Source organism: Cupressus sempervirens, chromosome 10 (assembly GCF_028749045.1).
Source record: "Cupressus sempervirens isolate cs-2001-9-10 chromosome 10, ASM2874904v1, whole genome shotgun sequence".
Taxonomy (NCBI): Eukaryota; Viridiplantae; Streptophyta; class Pinopsida; order Cupressales; family Cupressaceae; genus Cupressus; species Cupressus sempervirens.
The window spans coordinates 74,198,939-74,218,683 of record NC_143127.1 but is presented as its reverse complement, the minus strand read 5'-3'; the positions used below and the strand labels follow the sequence as shown (position 1 = coordinate 74,218,683).

Genomic DNA, 19,745 nt, shown 5'->3' with positions numbered 1-19,745 from the left:
TCTACATGAGAATGTGATTTTGTACCGATTTCGCATATATACACACACACACACATATATATATGTATGTATGTATATATGTATATATGTATATATATACATATATATATATACATATATATATATATATACATATATATATATATATATACATATCAGTTGAAACCGATCCCTCACTCTACCCCCTAATTCGAAGATATTTTCTCACAGATGCTTCTCCTTCTCTCCCTTCTTCTTTCTCTCTTGTCCTTGTTTGAGCTACATTAATTAAAGAATTTGTCCAAAGATTCAACATCTGTTTATTTCAAACACTTCTCCCTTTAGATCTTGTCCTCGTATTGTTGTAAAGATTTTTTTTGTGTTGCTCTTCTTGGCTCTCCTCTTGTTGTTCTTGGAATTCAATCAAGTTGCAAGCCAACAACCATAGAAGGCTTCCCTAAGGATTATACACTAGAGTGTTCCCCGTGAATTTGACAGTATTGTGTCAGTCAAGACCACTCTCTCCTGAGCCTCTCACTACACATGCTAATCAACTAAGACTTCCCATGAGTGAAACAAGACCTCCGTCAACTGATCTATTCAAGTCTCTTTTGTGTCCTCTCCATCGTTGTCAATCACTAGCACATGTTGATCAAAGGTATGGCCATTATTCTACCTTTTAGCCTTCCTTAAAGCTACAGATTGGATCAGGCAATAATGCCAAAATGTTTACTCCTTCCAAGATATCTAGTTTTGTGTACAAAGTAAATAAAGATTCAACCAGAACATGCATAGACAACTGATTTATCTTTTAACACATTGCACATAATGCTGGCAAATTGATATATCTTTTATTTCATGTAGTGTTTGCACCAAAAGTAACCCATTCTCAATGTCAGTCTTACACATATAAAGTACTTGACGGTGGATTGAGCATACCATTATTTCCAATAACTTCCAACAATTGTCCAAGAACCATTTGTACTTATATTGCCATAACAATTCAAAACATAAAGTCTTATTATTAATGACTAAACTATGGCTAACAAGTAGGAAACAAGTGACAAATCCTCCAATAATGAAACACTTATGAGCACACTTTTGACAAGTGTGAGTAAGGGGAAAGTGTGTATGGACTAAGTGAGTACACATGCCTCAACTAGATGAGGTGAGACAAAATACTGAGAGTCCCTGAGTAAACTTTGAGAAGTGTGAATAGGTCACCCTAGGAAGTGATAATGGTTTTAATTGATGGTACAAAATCCATTTGAAAGAACCAAATTCCAAGGGAAACACAACCATCAACTAACATACTTGTACAACCATCCAAACCAACAAACAATGAATACATAGTTTGATTAACCATATTAATGAAACATTATAATAGGCATTATACACTAACTACACAATCGCTAATTAGTAATTATTATTGATTCAAACTGGTGTGGCCTATATTCCAGTGTATAAACAATTATTCCTTCCATTTTTATGGTGTTTCAAACCAAATGGAAGTTGGAGAAGATCAACATTGCTGTACTTTGCCATCTTCCATCATGCCCTTATTGCTGCCTTTAAATTACCACACCTTAGGAAACAAACTATGACCTAAGGAACAGTTTTACAAGCACCAACCAATGCCATTTTGATTTCAGTTTATGTCACCTCTAAAGTTTCAAATTCAATCTATCCTCAGAGATTCTCGCAACATATATCGATTTATTTGCAGTTGCTAATTGTTATTAATTCAAATTAGTGTAGAGCGCATTCAAGTTACAATTCATCAATTCTTCCAACTTTTTATAGTGTTTCAAACCAAATGGGAGTTCAAGAAAAATACTTTGCTCTATTTTGCTCTCTTTCACGCTACTTTTATCCCGTGTTGGAAAAGTTTTTTCTCTAAATTTTTCACAATCAAAATCAATCCCTCAAAAGAGTTACTCGGCTCTCCTAAGTCCTGACAAACAAGCCTGTTATGTCTGCATGATTGTTGTTGCTACAATAATTACATGGGGAAACATGACGAGTTTAATTGGGACAGTATAGCCAACTTTCTCAAACAGATTTGAACATTGCAATCATATACTACACTGACGCAGAGATATCATCATGAATTCTTGAAAAGGAAATGGATATACATTGGCAATAGTGGAGCAGTTTAATAAAGATTATCAAAGCAAAAATAAGGCAATGCATCACAGAGACATTAATGTCAGTATAATGAGCAGGCCTTGCCTGCAGAGTCTGGGTATTTCAAAATTTCCGAGAAAAGATTCTACTGTGTCATAGCAAAGAAACATGCCATTTCTTCCTCTGCATGGTAGTGTCAAGTTGTCAACAGCTCTGGGAAAGTACTATCCATTTTCTGTCTGGCAACTCGTGTTACAGAATTTTTGACCTTGGAGGGTTCAGGAATCTCCAGTTCATTGGAGATTTCAGGCATCGCCAGTGCAGAAAATCCAGGAAATTTCAGGGGAGTATCCTGCTGTATATTTGTGTGCTGCAAGTATGGAGGCAGACATCTACGTCTTCTGAGCTGCTGGCAGAATTCTCTTGTTCAATGAAGGCTTTATATAAAAGGGATTCTTCCATCAACTATGGATGTTTGGAAAGTTTCCGAAATTTTGACCAGTTGGTCTCAATGGAATAAATATAGATTTGAAATACTGGTAGCTGAATCTGGTGTATTGTGCTCCTTTGTAAGCGTAACTGAATCTGGTGTATTGTGCTCCTTTGTAAGCTATGTCGGAGTTGTGAGTTAAATAGTATGATCTAGCTTTTAATTCTAGAGTTTGGGGATTTAGGAAAACATAAGATAATGTCTGAGTGAACCAGTTGAAGTAGATCCGTTATCTCTGAAATTGTCTCACGTTGTCTATGCACAGATCAAGAACAGGCAGGATTTTGACATCTTTCTGGATTTGAATATGAACCTCTCTTTTTCCAATGTTAGTTAAGTATTCTGAATTGGTTTCTGATGCAGGTCCTTGAGGTCTTCCATGTTCTGCTCCAGTGTTGGCTTCTCCAGAGAAAGAAAGCTCTCATTTTCAAGTACTGGAAGCTCCGTATCAGTCAACTGTAGAGATGGGAGCTCCCCAAGTCAATCCAGATATACTTTTGGAGGATTTCGAAGAGGATGGTCATCTTAAAGTCAATTACAAAAGCTTTTAATCCTTATGGAGCACTGAAACAGGAGTTGAAGAAAGTTTGGATAGTTTGGGAGGATTGAAGCAGTCAATCCTTCCTCTGGATTCAGTATAGTAAGATGATTACATTAAAACATGAAAGGAAGTGTAAGTTTAGAGAATATGAAGAAAGCCTTGATGGTGGCTCTAAACAATCCATTGATGGCTCTCTCACACATCAGAACAGAAAGATTCCACCAGTGGAAATATGAAGGTATTTATCATGAATGTTGGAGGATTTAACCCCCCTAACAAGAGATGTTTTCTTAAGCGTCAGTTGAAATAAAGTGATCCTTATCTGGTTTCATACAGAAGACCAAGCTCTCAGCCAATAACCTATGGCCTTTAGGCTTTATGTCTTGTTCTTGGCCAAGGTGGAAATACTTAGCAGTTGATTCGGAGGGTGAACTGGTGGTTTTGTGTACTTTGGAACCCACTATTTTAAATGTCCGGCTTATAGCTTCTTCTGTTATATGGATTTCAACTGAGTTTAAATGTTGTCAGAAGAATATGCACAACTAATGTTTAAATGTGTACTCGCCTGATTCACACTTAAAAAAATGAGAGCTAAAGGAGGTATCAATCTCTTTAAGTTCTTCAATTGGGCACACATTCTGCTAGGTGGAGACTTCAATGTGATCTCTGGACATATGGATAAAAGAGGTGATTGTAGCAAGACAAGAAAATAAGAATCAAATTCTAAAGGTTTTGTAGATCAACATTCCTTTTTTATTTGTTTCTGATGCCTAGTATTTTCTAGTGGAACAATCAGAGAAGAGGATTTTGTAACATTGCTGAACAGCTTGATTGATTTCTTGTTTACTCAGAAGGGCTTGTCAAACAGTGATTGTTTGAATTATCTATTCTTAATCTCTACTTCTGACCATTTCCGCATCTTGCTTGAAATTCAATTGGATTCTTTGCCAGATTACTGTCCCTTCAACTTTAAGTCTGCCTTCAGGCCGCATCCCAGTTTCCTATAACATCTTGGGCAAGGTAGGTGGTGGCTCCAAAATACTCAAAGCTTTGATATGTTTACACAATGTGTTGCAAAAGTAGTAAACACCACTGGGACATTTGGCTGTCCCAATGACAGTCGGAGCCATCAGAGACATCCCTCAACAATCTCAGGGACAGCCAGACATCCTCAACATCCCCTCAACAGGCGAGTTTTTCTATTTTTAATATTTATATTCATGACATATTTAAATACATACATATTGATGTCCCCCAAAATTGCCCTCAGCCTGTTGTCTCCATCCCCAAACACTGTGGAACATAGGTTTGGATACATGTCATTGCTCAACCCAGAATTCAATGGTCTGATGGAGAAGTGGTGGAACAGTTGCTCAGTCTGATGGATTGGATATGTCTCAAGCTGGAACATGTTAAATCATACCTTACAAATTGGAAGAGTGAGTTTGGAGACACTTTTGTTGAAAAGGCCTCATTTGAAAAAACAATTGCACACATACATATTGTCCTCTGACTGCTGTCTCCATCCAAGAGCTCTCCTCCCAATCAAATCTTACTATAGAAAAGAGAGGACCTTCTAAAGACAAAAATCTAGAGATAAGGTAATTGAAACTCCAAAACATCTCATCAGATTATGGTTGCTGGGAAATATATCAATAAAATTAGCTTTATTTCAGATTCTTCAGGACCTTTCACCAATGAACCTTCAAAGATGAGAATCGAAGCAATTCATCTTCTTTTGTCATCTTTTATTATTCCCTAACAACCAAAGTGTGAAAAAAAATTCTGACTAGCAAAGGCCAAAACAAACTGTATTTTGTACCTTTCAAGAAAGAACTAATAAGATATTAAGAAAGGTGACAAAGCTCCTGGTTTTGATGAATTCCAAGCTGAATTTGTTCATGCTCTTTGAGACATTTTAGGGCAAGATTTATGGCAGTAGTTTATGAATTCAGATATTCCAGTAAAGTAATTAAGGATTTCAGATGTAGTTTCCTGACACATCCTGAAAAAAGTTCAAACCTTCTGCTTAAACGGATTATAGATCTATAGCGCTATGCAACACCATTGAAACATTCATTTTAATTTTTAAAGGTGATAGCTGAAAGGCTAGAGCCGCTCATTCCATACTTGATTTTCCAGAACAAGGTGGCTTCATCCATGACAGACAAGTCATAGGTGGGTCACAGGTGGGATCATTCTAGCCCATACCCTTTGTTCCTTGAAAATTGATAAGAAATTTGTCATACATCAACAAAATTGGATCTTTTTAAGGCTTGTGGTAGCATTGACAGGTCTTTTTTTTAAGTTACTTGCCCATTTTGAAGCCTGTCCAGGTAGATTCCTCTCAAATTCTCCAGGTAGATTGCTCTCAAATTCTTAAGCAAAGTGATCCCCCTTCTACCCACGGTTTTAGTCTTATGGCAAAGGCATTTCACCAACTTAGATCTTTGTGAAGTGGACTCTTCTCAGTGGTATTAAAGGGTTGGAGGAAATGGACTCACTCACTCATTGACAGTTTGTAGATGACACCTAAATGACTATTTGGCAGGTCCTGAAAGATTATCAATTAGTTCCCAGGCAATCCTTTCTATGTGATCCATTAATACAAAGAACCTAAAGATTTCCCTTAGATGTTATTATCTCAGGATCCCACTCTTTGCTGGTTTGGATTGGTTCCCTCCGTGCCAAGATTTGATTGAAAAAATGCAGAGGAAACTTTCAGATTGGAATAGCTGTTGGCTTAGTCTGGGTACATTGGGTTAGTTTCGGTATCTATTCAGGCATTCCTGATTTACAAGTTTTATGTTGTTCTTGTTCCAGAAACCATCTTGAGAAAATATATCGGACATACAGAAACTTTGTATGGAAGGGAAATGTTATTGAGAAGAAGTTTACTCTGCTTCAATGGGAATGTGTGCAATCTTAAACCCTAAGAAGATGAATGTATTAAGAGTCTGGAGCTACAAAATTTAGGTTTACGGGCTAAGCTAGCATGAATGTTAACAGAACAAGCAAAGTCTTGGAGGAGGGTATTAAGAAGTAAATATTGCGCCTCTACAGGTTCTTCATCTCTTTTGAAATCACCATTCCTTGCAAAAGGGCTTGGCAATAAAGAGTTTCATCTCAACCTCTCATAATTTGATTGGATATTTAAATTTTCTATTATGGAACACGACTTTATTTCAGGATAACTCTCCATGCCTCTCCACACTTGGCAGAAGCCAGTATTCTTCATCAGCTCTCTGGGGAACTTTGGTCAAGGATTGTTGGATCTCTTCAGAAATTAGTGGAGTCACAAATCATGTTTGGAAATGTTTTTACAACCTCCCTTTTTCCAGAGGAGCAGAAACTTCTTCTCAAAGAGAAGCTTAACAAGGTAAGAATCCCTACTTCAAATAAGGATAATACTTAGATCTGGATCCCACATTCAACTGATAGTTAAATAAATACTGGCTATATAATTTTGTGGAACCGGAATTTCCTTCCCGTTATTGATTGGAGAATTAAATCAATTTTCAAGTGGGGTCAATGCTGGCTATACAATTTTGTGCCATGGTACTTATAAATGGGATGCGCTTCTCCAGTTAGTAAGTCTTAACGGTATTCTAAAGATAATAACCTCAAAAAAAGAGGTTTTCATGGTCCTTCTCACTGCATTTGGTGTCATTGTGCCAAAAAGATGGTCATTACTTATTGAAATTTTTGATTGTCTAAATAGATCTGGAACTCTGAGTTGGTTCAACCCATATATTATTTGAGTTTTTTCAGAAATCTTTGGATGCCACATATGGAGAAGGCCAATTGACTCTGAGATTAGAATTTATGTTGCATATTGCTTTCAGCTATAATATTTGGAAATTGGGACACGTGGCTGGAGCATAACCTAGGTTGCCGGTTCGTGGTTCGGTTCTGGGTTCGGGTTCGAGAACCGGTTCGCTGGTTCGACGAAATTTTGGAAAGGGGTTTGGGTTCGTTTGGGTTCGTTAGTACAAAAACATGTAAAAAAAAAATTTTTTTTTTTTAAAATATATATATATATATATATATACATTTTTACGAAGCATGAGTTAAAATTAGAATGTAGCATAGTACCATAAACACATTTAAAACTTTAAAACAGCATAAACAATAACATATCAATGTATCATGGTGAGCATACCATCATATAGTAACATAATTCAATCAACTTCAACATCAAAGATGAAAGATTCAAAACATTTAAAATGGTGTCATTGTTTCACGTTCAAGTGTCATTGTTTCACGTTCAATGTTTAACAGTAACTAATAGAATGAAAATCTATTAAAATTCTGAATTTCTAGTTCTAAGTTCTTCATTCTTCATCTTCATCTTCTTCATATTCATCTTCTTCTTCTTCATCTTCTTCTTCATCTCCTCCTTCGCCTATGTTATTACTTGCACCAAGGCCAATGGGATCAGCAGCAGAATCAACAATGGTATTGACATCAAAGTCATCAAAATCATCAATTGTAAGCGCAGCAGTGGAAGCATCCAAGTCCGCAATCTCTACATCTACATCCCATTTCTTTGTCTCCCCTTCTTTGTATTCTTGACTCTTGTGCGAAAGAAGGCGCAAGTTGTTATGTACAAATACTAGGTTCTCGGCTCTTTTTTATTGCAACCTATTGCGCTTCACCGAGTGGATGAAAGAATAGGTGCTCCAATTTCTTTCTGATGCAGAAGAACTAGCAACCTATAAAGACAACATAAGGTAGGCAATTAAAAAGGAATTAATTCAATCTTATTAAAAAATTCTTTTGAAGATAAAGTGAGCTAATTAAAAAATAAAATAAAACTTACTTGTGATATAACTTTGATTGCAAGGGGCTGCAATGTTTGGAATTTTTGGCCATGGAGGTACCACCAACCATGAGCATGCTTCTTGAACCGATGACGAAGAGCATCATTACTTAGACCTGTAGCATTGACAAATGCTATGAACTCATCCATGATTAGATCTCTTATATCATCATCAGGAAATATTCTTCTAAATGCTGCCTGGTACCCCTCAGACACTTCCATATCTCTATATGGTGGCAACCTTCCTAGTAGATCACAATATTGTGAGCTATAGTATTTGGGGGTCAAGGCATAGGCAAGCAAATGTAATGGAGTGGTCATTTTGTTCCATCTTTCATTAATAATTTTTTGCACTTGTTTGAAAAAGGTCTCTTGCGGATCTTGCTCCTGCTCATTTATAACTTGCCTGATCTTCTCAATCATTGAGTCTATGCCATCATAGATCTCTCCAAGGCAAGGCCTATCCATGTCAGTGTACCTAAGCATGCTCATAATGGGCTCGGTGATCTTAAGGAGATATTCCACACGTTCCCACCATGAGTCAGCCAATAGCCTATCCTTTATTTTGTTTGCCCTTTCAGTGTTCTTTTGCTTCCATACACCCCAATTGTTGCTGATTACCATACCTTGAAGTGCATATTTCACTTGCACAAGTCGTCTTAAGACGATTATATGTGATGCAAAACGGGTCTCAGCAACCTGTGACATAAATTAGAGCAAAAAACAACTATTAGATACATATTTTAGAAAACTAAGAAAAGTATACACATTGGCAATTGCACAAGTAAAATATGAAAAATCAGAAATTGTCAAATATTAAAAATTAAATTACTAATTTGAGTTCAAGTTCATTTACCTTCAATAGCTCCAATTTTGAGTAGTTCCTGAAAAGAGATTGAGTCATGTGGTGGTTTGTGACAAACATTTGTATGTCGTCAGCCTCTTCATACATTGTTTTGATCCACTCAATTTGGTTCCCAATCTTTTTTAGCATAAGATTGAGTGAATGGACTGCACAAGGTGTCCAAAAGATATGTGGATATCGTGATTCAACCAACAAACCTGCTGCTCTACAATTCTTTGTGTTGTCCGTTATGACTTGGACAACGTTTCTTGCTCCCACTTGTTCAATGGCCTCAATTAAGATATCAGCAATAAATGGCCCATCTTTTACTTTGCCCTCACAATCCACCGCTTTCAGAAACATTGCCACTTTAGGGGACACCGCAAGGACATTGATCAAGGGACGGTTCCTAGAATCCTTCCAGCCATCTAAAACAATTGTCACCCCTGTCTCAACCCATGAGTCCCTTATGGGCTTCAATTGATTTTCAACCCATTGGACCTCATCATCCAACAAGGTGGTGCGAACTTTCTCATACCCGGGGCCACAATACTCTTTTGGAGCTTCATTGGCACCCCTCAACATGTCCTTCCAAAACGGAGAGCGGACAACATTAAAAGACAACCCATTTGTATAGAGGCATCTTCCCACCTTAATGTCAGCAATTTCCCGAGCCTTGTTTTGAAAAGAAGTTTCTATTGGCCCCTTTCTTTTGTGTACAATGGGGATAGATTCGGTGTCAGTGTCCATTGTAGAATTGAAGAAGGGGTGGTCTTATACAATAACATCTAAGGGGGCTTGCATTCCCTTAGCTTTTTTACTTTTATTGCTACTACTACCGAGTTCTATTGCCCTGCGTCTTTCTCTCTCTTCTGCTGCTTCATGCTCTTCAATATATTTTAACACGGTGTGATTTGGTATAGGGACACCATTTTTGCCAGGGCATTTCTTGACTCCTCTTCCAGCATAACCACATAGATGGCCTACCACACGATAATAAGAACTATTTCTTTCTACATCACATCCTCGACATCTCCAACGGAATGCACCACCTCCTGGAATGGGATTTATAATGTCTACATACTTCCATAGAGGAGAATCGGAGTTGGTTTCCATTCTTTGTTCGGTGTTGCCTATTGATGAAGAGGTAGATGACATTAATTTCGAACCTTTCCCTATGGCAAGAAATTGCTAATTAGATATATGTTCATAATCTATATGCAAGAAAATGACGAATTTTGAAATAATGGAAAAGATTCAAGAACTTAGAACATATGAAGATTGAAAGAGAAATGAAATTTTTTTGGAAAAACTAGAACAAAACAATAGTAAATAGAATAAGATCTTACCTCTTGGTCCTTTTCCAGCCATTGCAAGTTTGCAAATGTGTATAAATGATGCACAAACACTTCAAGAACACCAACAAGTATTGCTTCAAACTCCTCCTTGCACAACCGGATGCTTGCTCAAAAACTTATGTGCTCTCCTTCAAGGTAAAACAACCTATTTAGAAACATCAAATGACTATGAGAGAGCAAAAAACCAATTCATAACACCTTTTTAGGGTACGTGGACTCCAAAAATTATAAAAAAATGCAAATAGGTCACTTTATTTCCGCGTCCGTGGGCGGGTTCTTGGTTGGGTTCGAACCTGGTTCGATTTTCCCAGCCTGGTCCACCCGAGTTCGAACCAGGATTCGAAAATCGAACCCTGGTCGAACCGGACCAGAATCTCGAACCGGTTTGAACCAATTCGAGGTCCGGAGGGGGGGGGAAGGGGTACCCGTGTAACTTAGAGCATAACCAATGGATTTTCAAAGATAAAGCTGTCTCTCGGAATATGCAGGAATAAATTTTAGTACCTGTTTTAGCTTATGCTTAGCTCCCTTTGGCATGAATGGAACCCAATCTCTTTAAGTAAAGGAAATACTAATCCAGATTTTAGAAGCCCTTATCACTTAACATTGATTTTGAACTTAGTGTTGGAGATTTGCAGTAACAAGTGCTCTGCCTGATCAGTTTTGGAAAAGAAATGCAAGGGCACTTGACTTGTTGCCCATCAGTTCTGCAATTCAAGCATCACAGATCCAACTGTCACAGGAGATAAGGTTGTAGAAAATAAATATAGATTTTTGTTGCTACTTCAATCATCTGATCGTTCTCAGCTATTTCAATTCCAAAAGTTGACAGGATTGCCAGGTCCTGGAATTGGTTTGAGGAAGGATTGGAGCTAACTAGAATCTTGATCAGTTGTCTGTCTCTTCTTTAAAGAGAAAGTTATGCTATGACGTACAAGAGAAATATAAAGTCACATTTTAACAGAAGATATTAGAGTTGTAGATATCCTTGAACCCTCCAGTAGTGTGCTCATTTTCATATGATGTTTATACTTACTCCAAAACTTTGATGAAGTTAATATTCTTTTGCTTATTGGTCTATCTTTGCTGCCTTCTTTCATCTTGGAATCTGTCAGATTTTTATTTCTGGTTGGCTCTTGAACAGCGTTGCATTTTGGCTTTTCTTGTTCAGCCAGTTCACGATCACATAAATTCTATTGGAAGGGAGTCCCTACAGAACCCAAAATCACCACCCTTTGACAGGGTCACCTGCCCATTATCTTCTCATTCCTTTGCTCATCCGTTGATGATTCATCCTCCATACTTGTTTCCTTCCTCCATATCCCCTTTCAAATGAGCTCTTCTCTCTTTAATATCTTACGTTTGAGGGAGTCACAGCTCTTCACTTCATGTCTTTTGACCATTCATTATACTTAATTAAATTCTAAATGTGTTCTTTTGTATTTTAATTTTATTATTTTTATTTATTATTAAATCCTATTTTAAAAAAGGGGGCATAACATTGGAGCCCATATTCTTTCACCCACTCACTAAGCACAATACACTAAAAAAGAGAGGAGAACTTAGCATGTGTGCATCCTTTCACACAAACAACATGGCTACTAGGAAAGGTTAATGAAGTTGTGGTATATGGAGCTAATGCATAATGACTTGGATGTTTCCATTTCTCAACATATTGCACTTGAGGAGTTTGAAAGATAGCACACTTTTAGTGCTGGAGCTAATGCATAATGACTTGGATGTTTCCATTTCTCAACATATTGCACTTGAGGAGTTTGAAAGATAACACACTTTTAGTGCAAGTGTGCACTGGCATTACTTGTAGTTCATCTTATGTCAATGATGATAATTATATGGATGATTTGGCCAATGCATTGAATGATTAAAACTAACTGTTGAACTCTAAATCAACAACTTATTATTTTATTATGATTCCACACATGTCCTTTTGTAATCTTTTCTTAACCAATAAAAATGCAATCAGGCATTAATTCTAAATAACTCCAATACTGATGAGAAAAGGGAAAAGAGGCAAGTTCATAACAGCAAGCAACAGTATAAAATAATTTGAACTGATAAATTAAAATAAATGCACATTCAAGATCTATATGTAGGGCACAACAGCCAAGACATGTCAAACACATGTATAAAGAGCATCCATAGAAAAATGAAAAGTTGCAGACATACGTCATGTAGGATAAATAATAATCATAAAAAGCCAGTTCAGCTCATGAAACTGAAATGGGAGTGTACAAAATTAAATATCTTCAGTATAAATTTTGTGTCTCTGTGAAATGAAACTGAGGATTAGACTCAAGGGACGAGACAAAATAAAATTAAGCAATAGATGTTCCAACTTTTTCTATAATTCAGCTACAGGTTGATTTCCAAAAGCTTTCGCTCTTTTTGAGACTCCTAATTTGGCAAAGAAACAAACAACACCAAGAAAGGATTGAATTCCAGCATTTATAATTATTAATTACATCAGATATACAGAATCTATTCAATCATTATCCTTCATAGAACGTGACTTAAGAAAAAAGCTATGATACATCAAACATGAAATCCCTGTTAAGACAAAATTATTCTGGAATCTAACCTACTAACCTTCACTAATACCAAAAGTCCCATGAGATTCATGAATGCTTTAAAAAGTTTGCAAATAAAGCTAGAAAACCAGCCATCCAGAGAAATTGAGCTTTTGCCAATGTGAATGGAAAACTACAAATTAATATGGAATGTTTAAACTATAGTAACACGGGGACTTGTCCACTACCTTTCTGCCCGACGTCCCGGAGACTTGGACACACCGAAGGTTTGGGGATTCCCTTCCCTTGTCCCCAGGGGCACCACCAAATTCTGCAACCTCCACTGTGGATGGGGGGACGTCCCGGTGTTGACTATTTTCTGATTCAACTACTTATGTTCAATGTTCCAATTAAATGCAATGTTCAAGTACTTACTCTTTTACATCTTTACATCTTATATTGCAATACATTTTTTCGAAATTAGCATTTTAAGTACCATATGTATGGTATATACAACCCCCCCGTCCTCCGCCACCGTCCCCTTGCCGTCCCTAAATTAAGACCCCTCTATCCCCCCATCCTGAAAACTTGTCCCTCCATTCCACCGTCCCCCCGTCCCCTAGGGCAGTGTAACTACGGTTTAAACCTTTTGAATCTTGCAAAAACTAAAAGGGTCGGTAACGCTAACCTCCATGAAATCGTAACAGCTCGGGTACAAAAAGACATGTGCTGTATACACTCCATCTGGGATGTAATAATAAAAAAATCCTGCATTGGCTTATCAAGAGCTAATCTACAGACGGACATTGTATATTAATGATAGTCACTAGTGAAAACATTAGGATCAGATATGGCCACACCTCACATGGAGATGCAAAAGAAAACTGAAGTAGTCTGGCATAGAACAAGGCTTCTACAAGATTAGATCAGTAGAAGGATGTAAACTTGTAACTGTTTAAGAAGTAGACTTAATGTAAACTGGCAAAACCTGCTTAAAGGAATCCATCAGTTTTTGTATATCTTGTTAAATATTCAGGGTATTCCTGGATATTTCATCCATTGCACAGGTCATGCTGGAACCTAATGTTTTGCGATTGGTCAAACATATTCATATCAAATGGAAGCTATTTACTCCTTCTTTAAAGCAAGTTGCATATTCTATCAAAAAACAAAAGCTAAAATGGAAAAGATTATGAAACAGCTGGAAATCCTGAAGCTTGGCGTGCATTAAAAACACAAGACTGATGTTTAAGGCTGCTAGAAATGGTTTCGAGCTCAAGATTATTTCAACTTTAGAATATCAAAGGCTAGTGGCACTCCAGCAATGTATTTTCGAAGGTTATTAACTTCTTCTTCATGGAAATATAGGCCTAAAGAGCAATTTCACCACAAACATGCGATCAAGATTTGGCATTGTTTCCTGTTGTGCATTGTGCACCTTGAACTTCAATTAGTTTTATTGACTTGCTGAAACATTCTATTAAAAAAAAAAAAGTCCCCAAACCTTCTCCCTCTAGAGCTTACGGACCTTTTTGAAATAAAGTGTTTATGCTCTAAACTCCGAAAGGGCACATCTCTCAAGCACAAATTGCTCTATTAAATCCGAAGATGCCCATAAAAATGACCACCAACTGCAGCTTAAAGATTTCAGCATTCAAATTGAAAAAAAAATGCATTATTCAAATTATTCATGAATATGACAACCCCAAAGCATGGCCGGAATCAAATCCGAAGCTCTGCCACTGACAGACAAATCTATTAAAAATGCAATAAAATGCTGTAGTGTAACAAGAAATGGAATAAATTGGAGCAATAGATAGACATTAAAACGAGCACCGTAAAACCATCCCAGATTTACCAGCTGAAAAACAAGATACAAATTTGAAAAAAAAACAAATAAACTGAAAAATTAACGACGACACAGTACATAAAATCATACCTCTTGAGAAATTCTTCTTCTTGTTCAGGAGTCACTTGTTCGTTGAACGAAATTGAGCTGATACCACCTGCAGGCTGTACAGAAAAAACTCAAAACTTAAAATGCACCTCCTGAAGTATCCATTTGGATACCTTTTTTAAAATGGGTTTGTACATTTAGGGTTAAAAATGAAGAGGGCGCACCTGACGATTGCGAGAGAGAGGAGATCCGGCGAGAGATTTAGCAGAGGAAGAGGCAGAAGGGAAAGGGGAGGCATCAGACCAGCTGAAGAGATCCAATGTAGAGGGACCCCCTGGCGGCGTTACATTTCTTCTCGCGGGCGTTTCCGGGTTTCTGCTGTTGTTAACACCCTGCATTTTCACCCCAGATTTGTGCAAATGCTCGCTTTGCTGTATTGTATTTCTGTGTTTGTGCGCGGCCAAAACAAGGATAAAACAGAAAAAGTTAACCCACAAGTACAAGTTCAAATTCAACAATCTGCATTCTGCGATGGCGTGGCATGCCAAGTCATCGTTTTGCAGATTTCCGGCGCACGAAAAGTGGAGATCAGTTCCCGTGCAGCGGTGGGATATTTGAGCGCTCAAATATCAGTTTCAAACTTCCGCTTTCCACGCCGCATATTAACGTTGTTTATTGTATTCGACGCTAACCCCTTTCGACCAGTTTTGCCACGTGTGGCTACAAAGCATTGACTCCCATGCGTAAGCAATATTACATTTATTCTCATCATCACAAAATTATCCTAATATCACAAAGTTATTGTTTTCCATTATCCTAACTATTTATATAAGGTTTTTTTAACGTTTGTATGCACAAAAACTTCAAATAATTTTTATATAAGGAATTGTAATGCTACACATATTCCCATGATCACAAAATTAGCAAAATTAGTATATCATCGAATTTCAATAAATTATTATTTTCCATAATTCTAACTACTTATTTTAGGTTGTGGTATAGGTTAAGCTTGTTCGTACAAAAGTATACATTTATATTTAAAAATAAATAAAAAATTAACCGTCTACTCATGTTTAAAATTTTTGTTTTCATTAATATAAACTAATTGTGTATAAAAATAATATAAATTTATTTATCTATTTGTCCATATTTGTCATATGTTCACACTTTTATGTTAATTAATAACATATAAATTTATAAATATGAGAGCATCTTTTGTGTTCTTTAGCATACACACATAAACAATGGACAAAAGAAATGTTATAAGACAACCATATTTTTATAGCATGTGAGTCTACCCTAACACACATGCATAAATAATAAATATGGGGAAATAAAGAGATGATAATGCATTTGAAAACTCCACATATATAAAATATGAAGTCTATCTTAGATCTACTATATCGATGATACCTAGTGGGAGTAAAATGTTATGGAACCAAATTGTTATATGGAAAGGAATACAAAAACAATATATACATTGACTAGACTTTTTCAAAACTATATAATGTTGAAGCTCAATATGATTTTTGCACTAAAAGCTATTGAAAGCATTGAAATCAAAACAAGGAAAGAAATTAATCTAATCTCACACAAAGGAGGCATGTTAAAGTTTAATGACCCTATATTGATAGTAATAAATTTAATCTCAATGATGTATTTTTTTTGCATGTATGATAAGCTTAATCTTAATTTGACACTATTTAAATTTATCATTTTTTAGAAAAATATAAATATTACACGAAATTATTTTTTATGGAGGGTTCAGACCTGCGACGCACGAAGCCTGCGAACTAACCAACGAAGGCCATATTACACGAATTTGATTAAATAGAAGTATTAGAATTTTTTAATTATTAAGATTAATTCTTATTGATAAAGAAATAAAATCATTGTGAGAAAGAGAAGCAAACCATCATATATCATTGTACAATAGAATCTATATAAACAATTACATACAAATAAACAAAATAGCAAATGTAGAAATAATTAGATTATTTGAGATGTCTATACATACTCAATACAAGTAATTTATGTCATTGTGCCAACATTTCCTAAAAGATTAAGAAGTTTAATAGTATTTCATCAGTAACTAAATGTAAATAACACTTAATAAGTAAATTAAGAAGCATATTACATGACAACACCTTAGATAATTAAATCAAAGAAAATCTACTAGGGGATGCTTGTTTAAAACATGGTAATAAAATAGTTTCATTCAACCTCGCACAAAGGAGGTGAGCAAAGTTAATGATGTTATATTCACATAATATTACCTTTATGATAAGTTTGACCATAATTTAGGTCTATTTTTATGTTTATGCTTTGTAAAAAGAATAAGTGTATTGGATAAATCAACATTGGATAGTACTTTTTAATCATTTAGATGAATTTGTATTCATGAAGATGAACTTGTATTCATTAAGAAATATAATCAGTTTGAAAGTAAAATATCATATTAATATGCAATTAATTAAATAAGAGACGCAAAGATAATTAATTACATTTACTTAAGATGTTTTGATGTATTTCTAAGAAAATCTTACATATCATTATATCAATTTTTTCTAAAAGATTTAAAAGATCGATAACATTACATCATTAATTATAATAAATATAAAATCTAATAAAATTTTAACTATAGAAGTGATGATAGGTTCTTGATTTAGTGGTGAAGTTGATTGTAAATGAATGTATTATATATCAATTTCTTAGTGTTAGTTCTAACGAAGTCTAAATCATACCCCAAACAAATTTTGATAAAATGGATAACTGAATTTTTAACTCTTAGCCAACCCTTAATCCAAAATATATATAAATGACAATGCTCTGTACGAAAATCTAGTAGAAAACAACAACAACAACAAAAAAAGGAGGAATAGTTTAGTTCAACCTCGTCAAAAGGAGGTGGGCAAAGTATTGAACTCTCCAGATTCTAATTATACGTTACTTCAATGACTTGCATTCCAACTCTACTTGTTTCAATTTCGCGTGCAGCTTCTCAACTCCTACACAGTCGTTCTTTTCCAGCCAATCCTTGGTTTCTTCCATGCTTTTTATAATACCCATCTCACTATTCTTGGCTTCCATTGCTCTGCTTTTCATGTTGTAAACGTAACATTCAAGTTTGTTTCTGGCCACTAGCTTCTCCTTTGCAGCTTCGTCCTCACTACGAAATTTGTGCGCTTCGGCCACCTTCCTATCGATCTCTTCCTTGCTCAGACTACTCCTCTCACTGGAAATGCCGATCGTTTTGCCCTTCCCTGTCTTCACGTCGAAGGCAAAAACTGTGAGAATTCCATCAGCGCCCACTTCAAAACAAACTTTGAATTCAGCGACTCCCGCTCGCATTGGTGGCAGTCCATCCAGATGAATTCTTCCCAGCAAATTGTTGTCAGCAACCAAAGCTCTCTCGCCTTCGTAAATACTAAGGGTTACAGACCGCTGATTGTCATACGGAGTGATGAAAGGTCTCTCCATTCGAGTGGGAATTCGAGTGTTGCGAGGAACAACCACAGACATTACGCCCATTCCCACTTCCATCCCCAGACTCAACGGCGCCACTTCCACCACTTCCAACTCTACTTTTTCCTTGTTCAAAACTGCAGCTTGAATAGCGGCACCATAAGCCACAGCTTCGTCAGGATTCACAGCTTTGCACATCTTCTTCCCTACAAAGACTTTTCCCAGCATTTCCTCCAGCTTTGGGATCCTTGACGAGCCTCCCACCAACACAATCTCGTTGATTTGGGCATTGTTCATCTTGGCGTCCTCCAAACACATCCTCACGATCTGCATGCACTTTATGAACAGATCAGCGTTCAGCTCTTCAAACTTTGCTCTGCTTATTTGCACGTGGAAGTCTTGCCCGTCGTGGAGGCTGTCGATGTCGATCACGGTCTTCGCCGTGGAAGACAAGCTCCGTTTCGCTCTCTCACACTCTGCCCGAAATCTCCTCAGAGCTTTGCCATTTGAGCACAGATCTTTCTCTGTCATGTGTCTTCTTTTGAACTCCTTGACGCAGTAATCGAGCAATCTGTTGTCGAAGTCCTCCCCTCCCAGATGCATGTCTCCCCCCACCGCTTTCACCTGTATTTTCCCCTTTTCCACCTGGACAATCGAAACGTCGAAGGTCCCTTCGCCCAGATCGAAAACAAAAACGTTCTTTTTCACGCCTGCAGATGCATGAAAGCCATAACAGATCGCAGCTGCAGTGGGCTCGTTGATCATTTTCATCACATTGAGGCCTGCAATTTTACCAGCATCTCTCATAGCCCTCTTCTGAGAATCGCTGAAATATGCAGGGACGGTGATGACGGTGTCTCTTACATCATAGTTGAGGAAATCTTCTTCTATCTTCTTCATCTTTGAGAGCACCATGGCGGAGATATCCTCGGGTGAAAACAGCCTCGTCTCGCCATCATAAGAAACTTGAATCATGGGTTTATCATCATTCTCTCCGAAAACAACGGTGAAAGGCCAGAGTCTGATGTCGGCTTGAACACAAGGATCAAAGAATCTCCTTCCCATTAGACGCTTGGCATTGAAGACAGTATTGTTGGGGTTATTTGCGATTTAGAATCTGGCACCGTCTCCAACAACTTGGAATTTGGAGGAGAAGGCAGCCATGGAAGGAGTGGTTCTGTTTCCCTGGTCATTTGCAATGATCTCAACACTGTCGTGCTGCCACACACCAACACAGTTGTACGTCGTTCCCAAATCAATCCCAATCGCCTTGCTTTTCATGCATTTTCCATCCCTGTTCATCGAAACAGAAACTGAAAGGAAAATACAACATTATTTCTGTAAAACGAATTTGACCACAGAAAACAATGGAATCGGCTTACACCACGACATAAAAAGATAGGGAAAAAAACAATTCAAATGCATTGCTTACCTGCATCTTCTGAAATACCTGCATCATCTGAATTACCTGCATCTTCTGAAATACCTGCATCTTTTGAAAAAAGGTGACCCATTTTCTAATATGTCAAGATCTGTAATATGTAATTCTGTGCTCCCTCCATGTTAATCGAAATGGAAAAGAAAAGACTCTATATTATTTAGTTACAATGAATTAAAGTAGAAAGAAAAGATCTCTAATAGCGTCGGCCTCTCCCATGCAAATGTTTATTTTGAGCCGTGAACTTTTGCATGCA

At 36.9% G+C, this 19,745-nt stretch overlaps 2 protein-coding genes and 1 pseudogene across 3 annotated transcripts in view; all 3 read right to left on the bottom strand.

Annotated features, from left to right (window-relative positions):
* Nucleotides 1-15,053, bottom strand: part of LOC149532654 (uncharacterized) — a 30,152-nt gene extending 15,099 nt beyond the window's left edge. For both annotated transcript variants that reach the window (XM_089807735.1, XM_089807736.1), the window contains exons 1-2: nt 14,811-15,053; nt 14,629-14,702 (exon numbers count right to left, since the gene is read on the bottom strand). In XM_089807735.1, coding sequence (XP_089663861.1) covers nt 14,629-14,702; nt 14,811-14,984 — 248 coding nt within the window. In that variant the 5' untranslated portion in view covers nt 14,985-15,053. The remainder of the gene's footprint in view (nt 1-14,628; nt 14,703-14,810) is intronic.
* Nucleotides 7,684-8,760, bottom strand: LOC149532655 (uncharacterized). The gene is made up of 2 exons (XM_089807737.1): nt 7,960-8,760; nt 7,684-7,852 (listed from the first exon to the last, which is right to left on the bottom strand). The coding sequence occupies exons 1-2, from the start codon at nt 8,665-8,667 to the stop codon at nt 7,772-7,774; spliced, it is 789 nt and encodes a 262-aa protein (XP_089663863.1). The 5' UTR covers nt 8,668-8,760; the 3' UTR covers nt 7,684-7,771.
* A 2,479-nt stretch (nt 15,054-17,532) lies between the features above and the next one.
* On the bottom strand, nt 17,533-19,339 carry LOC149532653 (heat shock cognate 70 kDa protein-like; annotated as a pseudogene).
* Between the last annotated feature and the right edge of the window lie 406 nt (nt 19,340-19,745).

What these genes read in the sequence shown, in the direction of transcription:
- LOC149532655 (XM_089807737.1), bottom strand. Translation starts at nt 8,667, where the DNA reads ATGTCACAGGTTGCTGAGACCCGTTTTGCATCACATATAATCGTCTTA. An exon ending in CAATCAAAGTTATATCACAA is followed by an intron (nt 7,853 to 7,959) that starts GTAAGTTTTATT and finishes TTGTCTTTATAG; the next exon opens with GTTGCTAGTTCTTCTGCATC.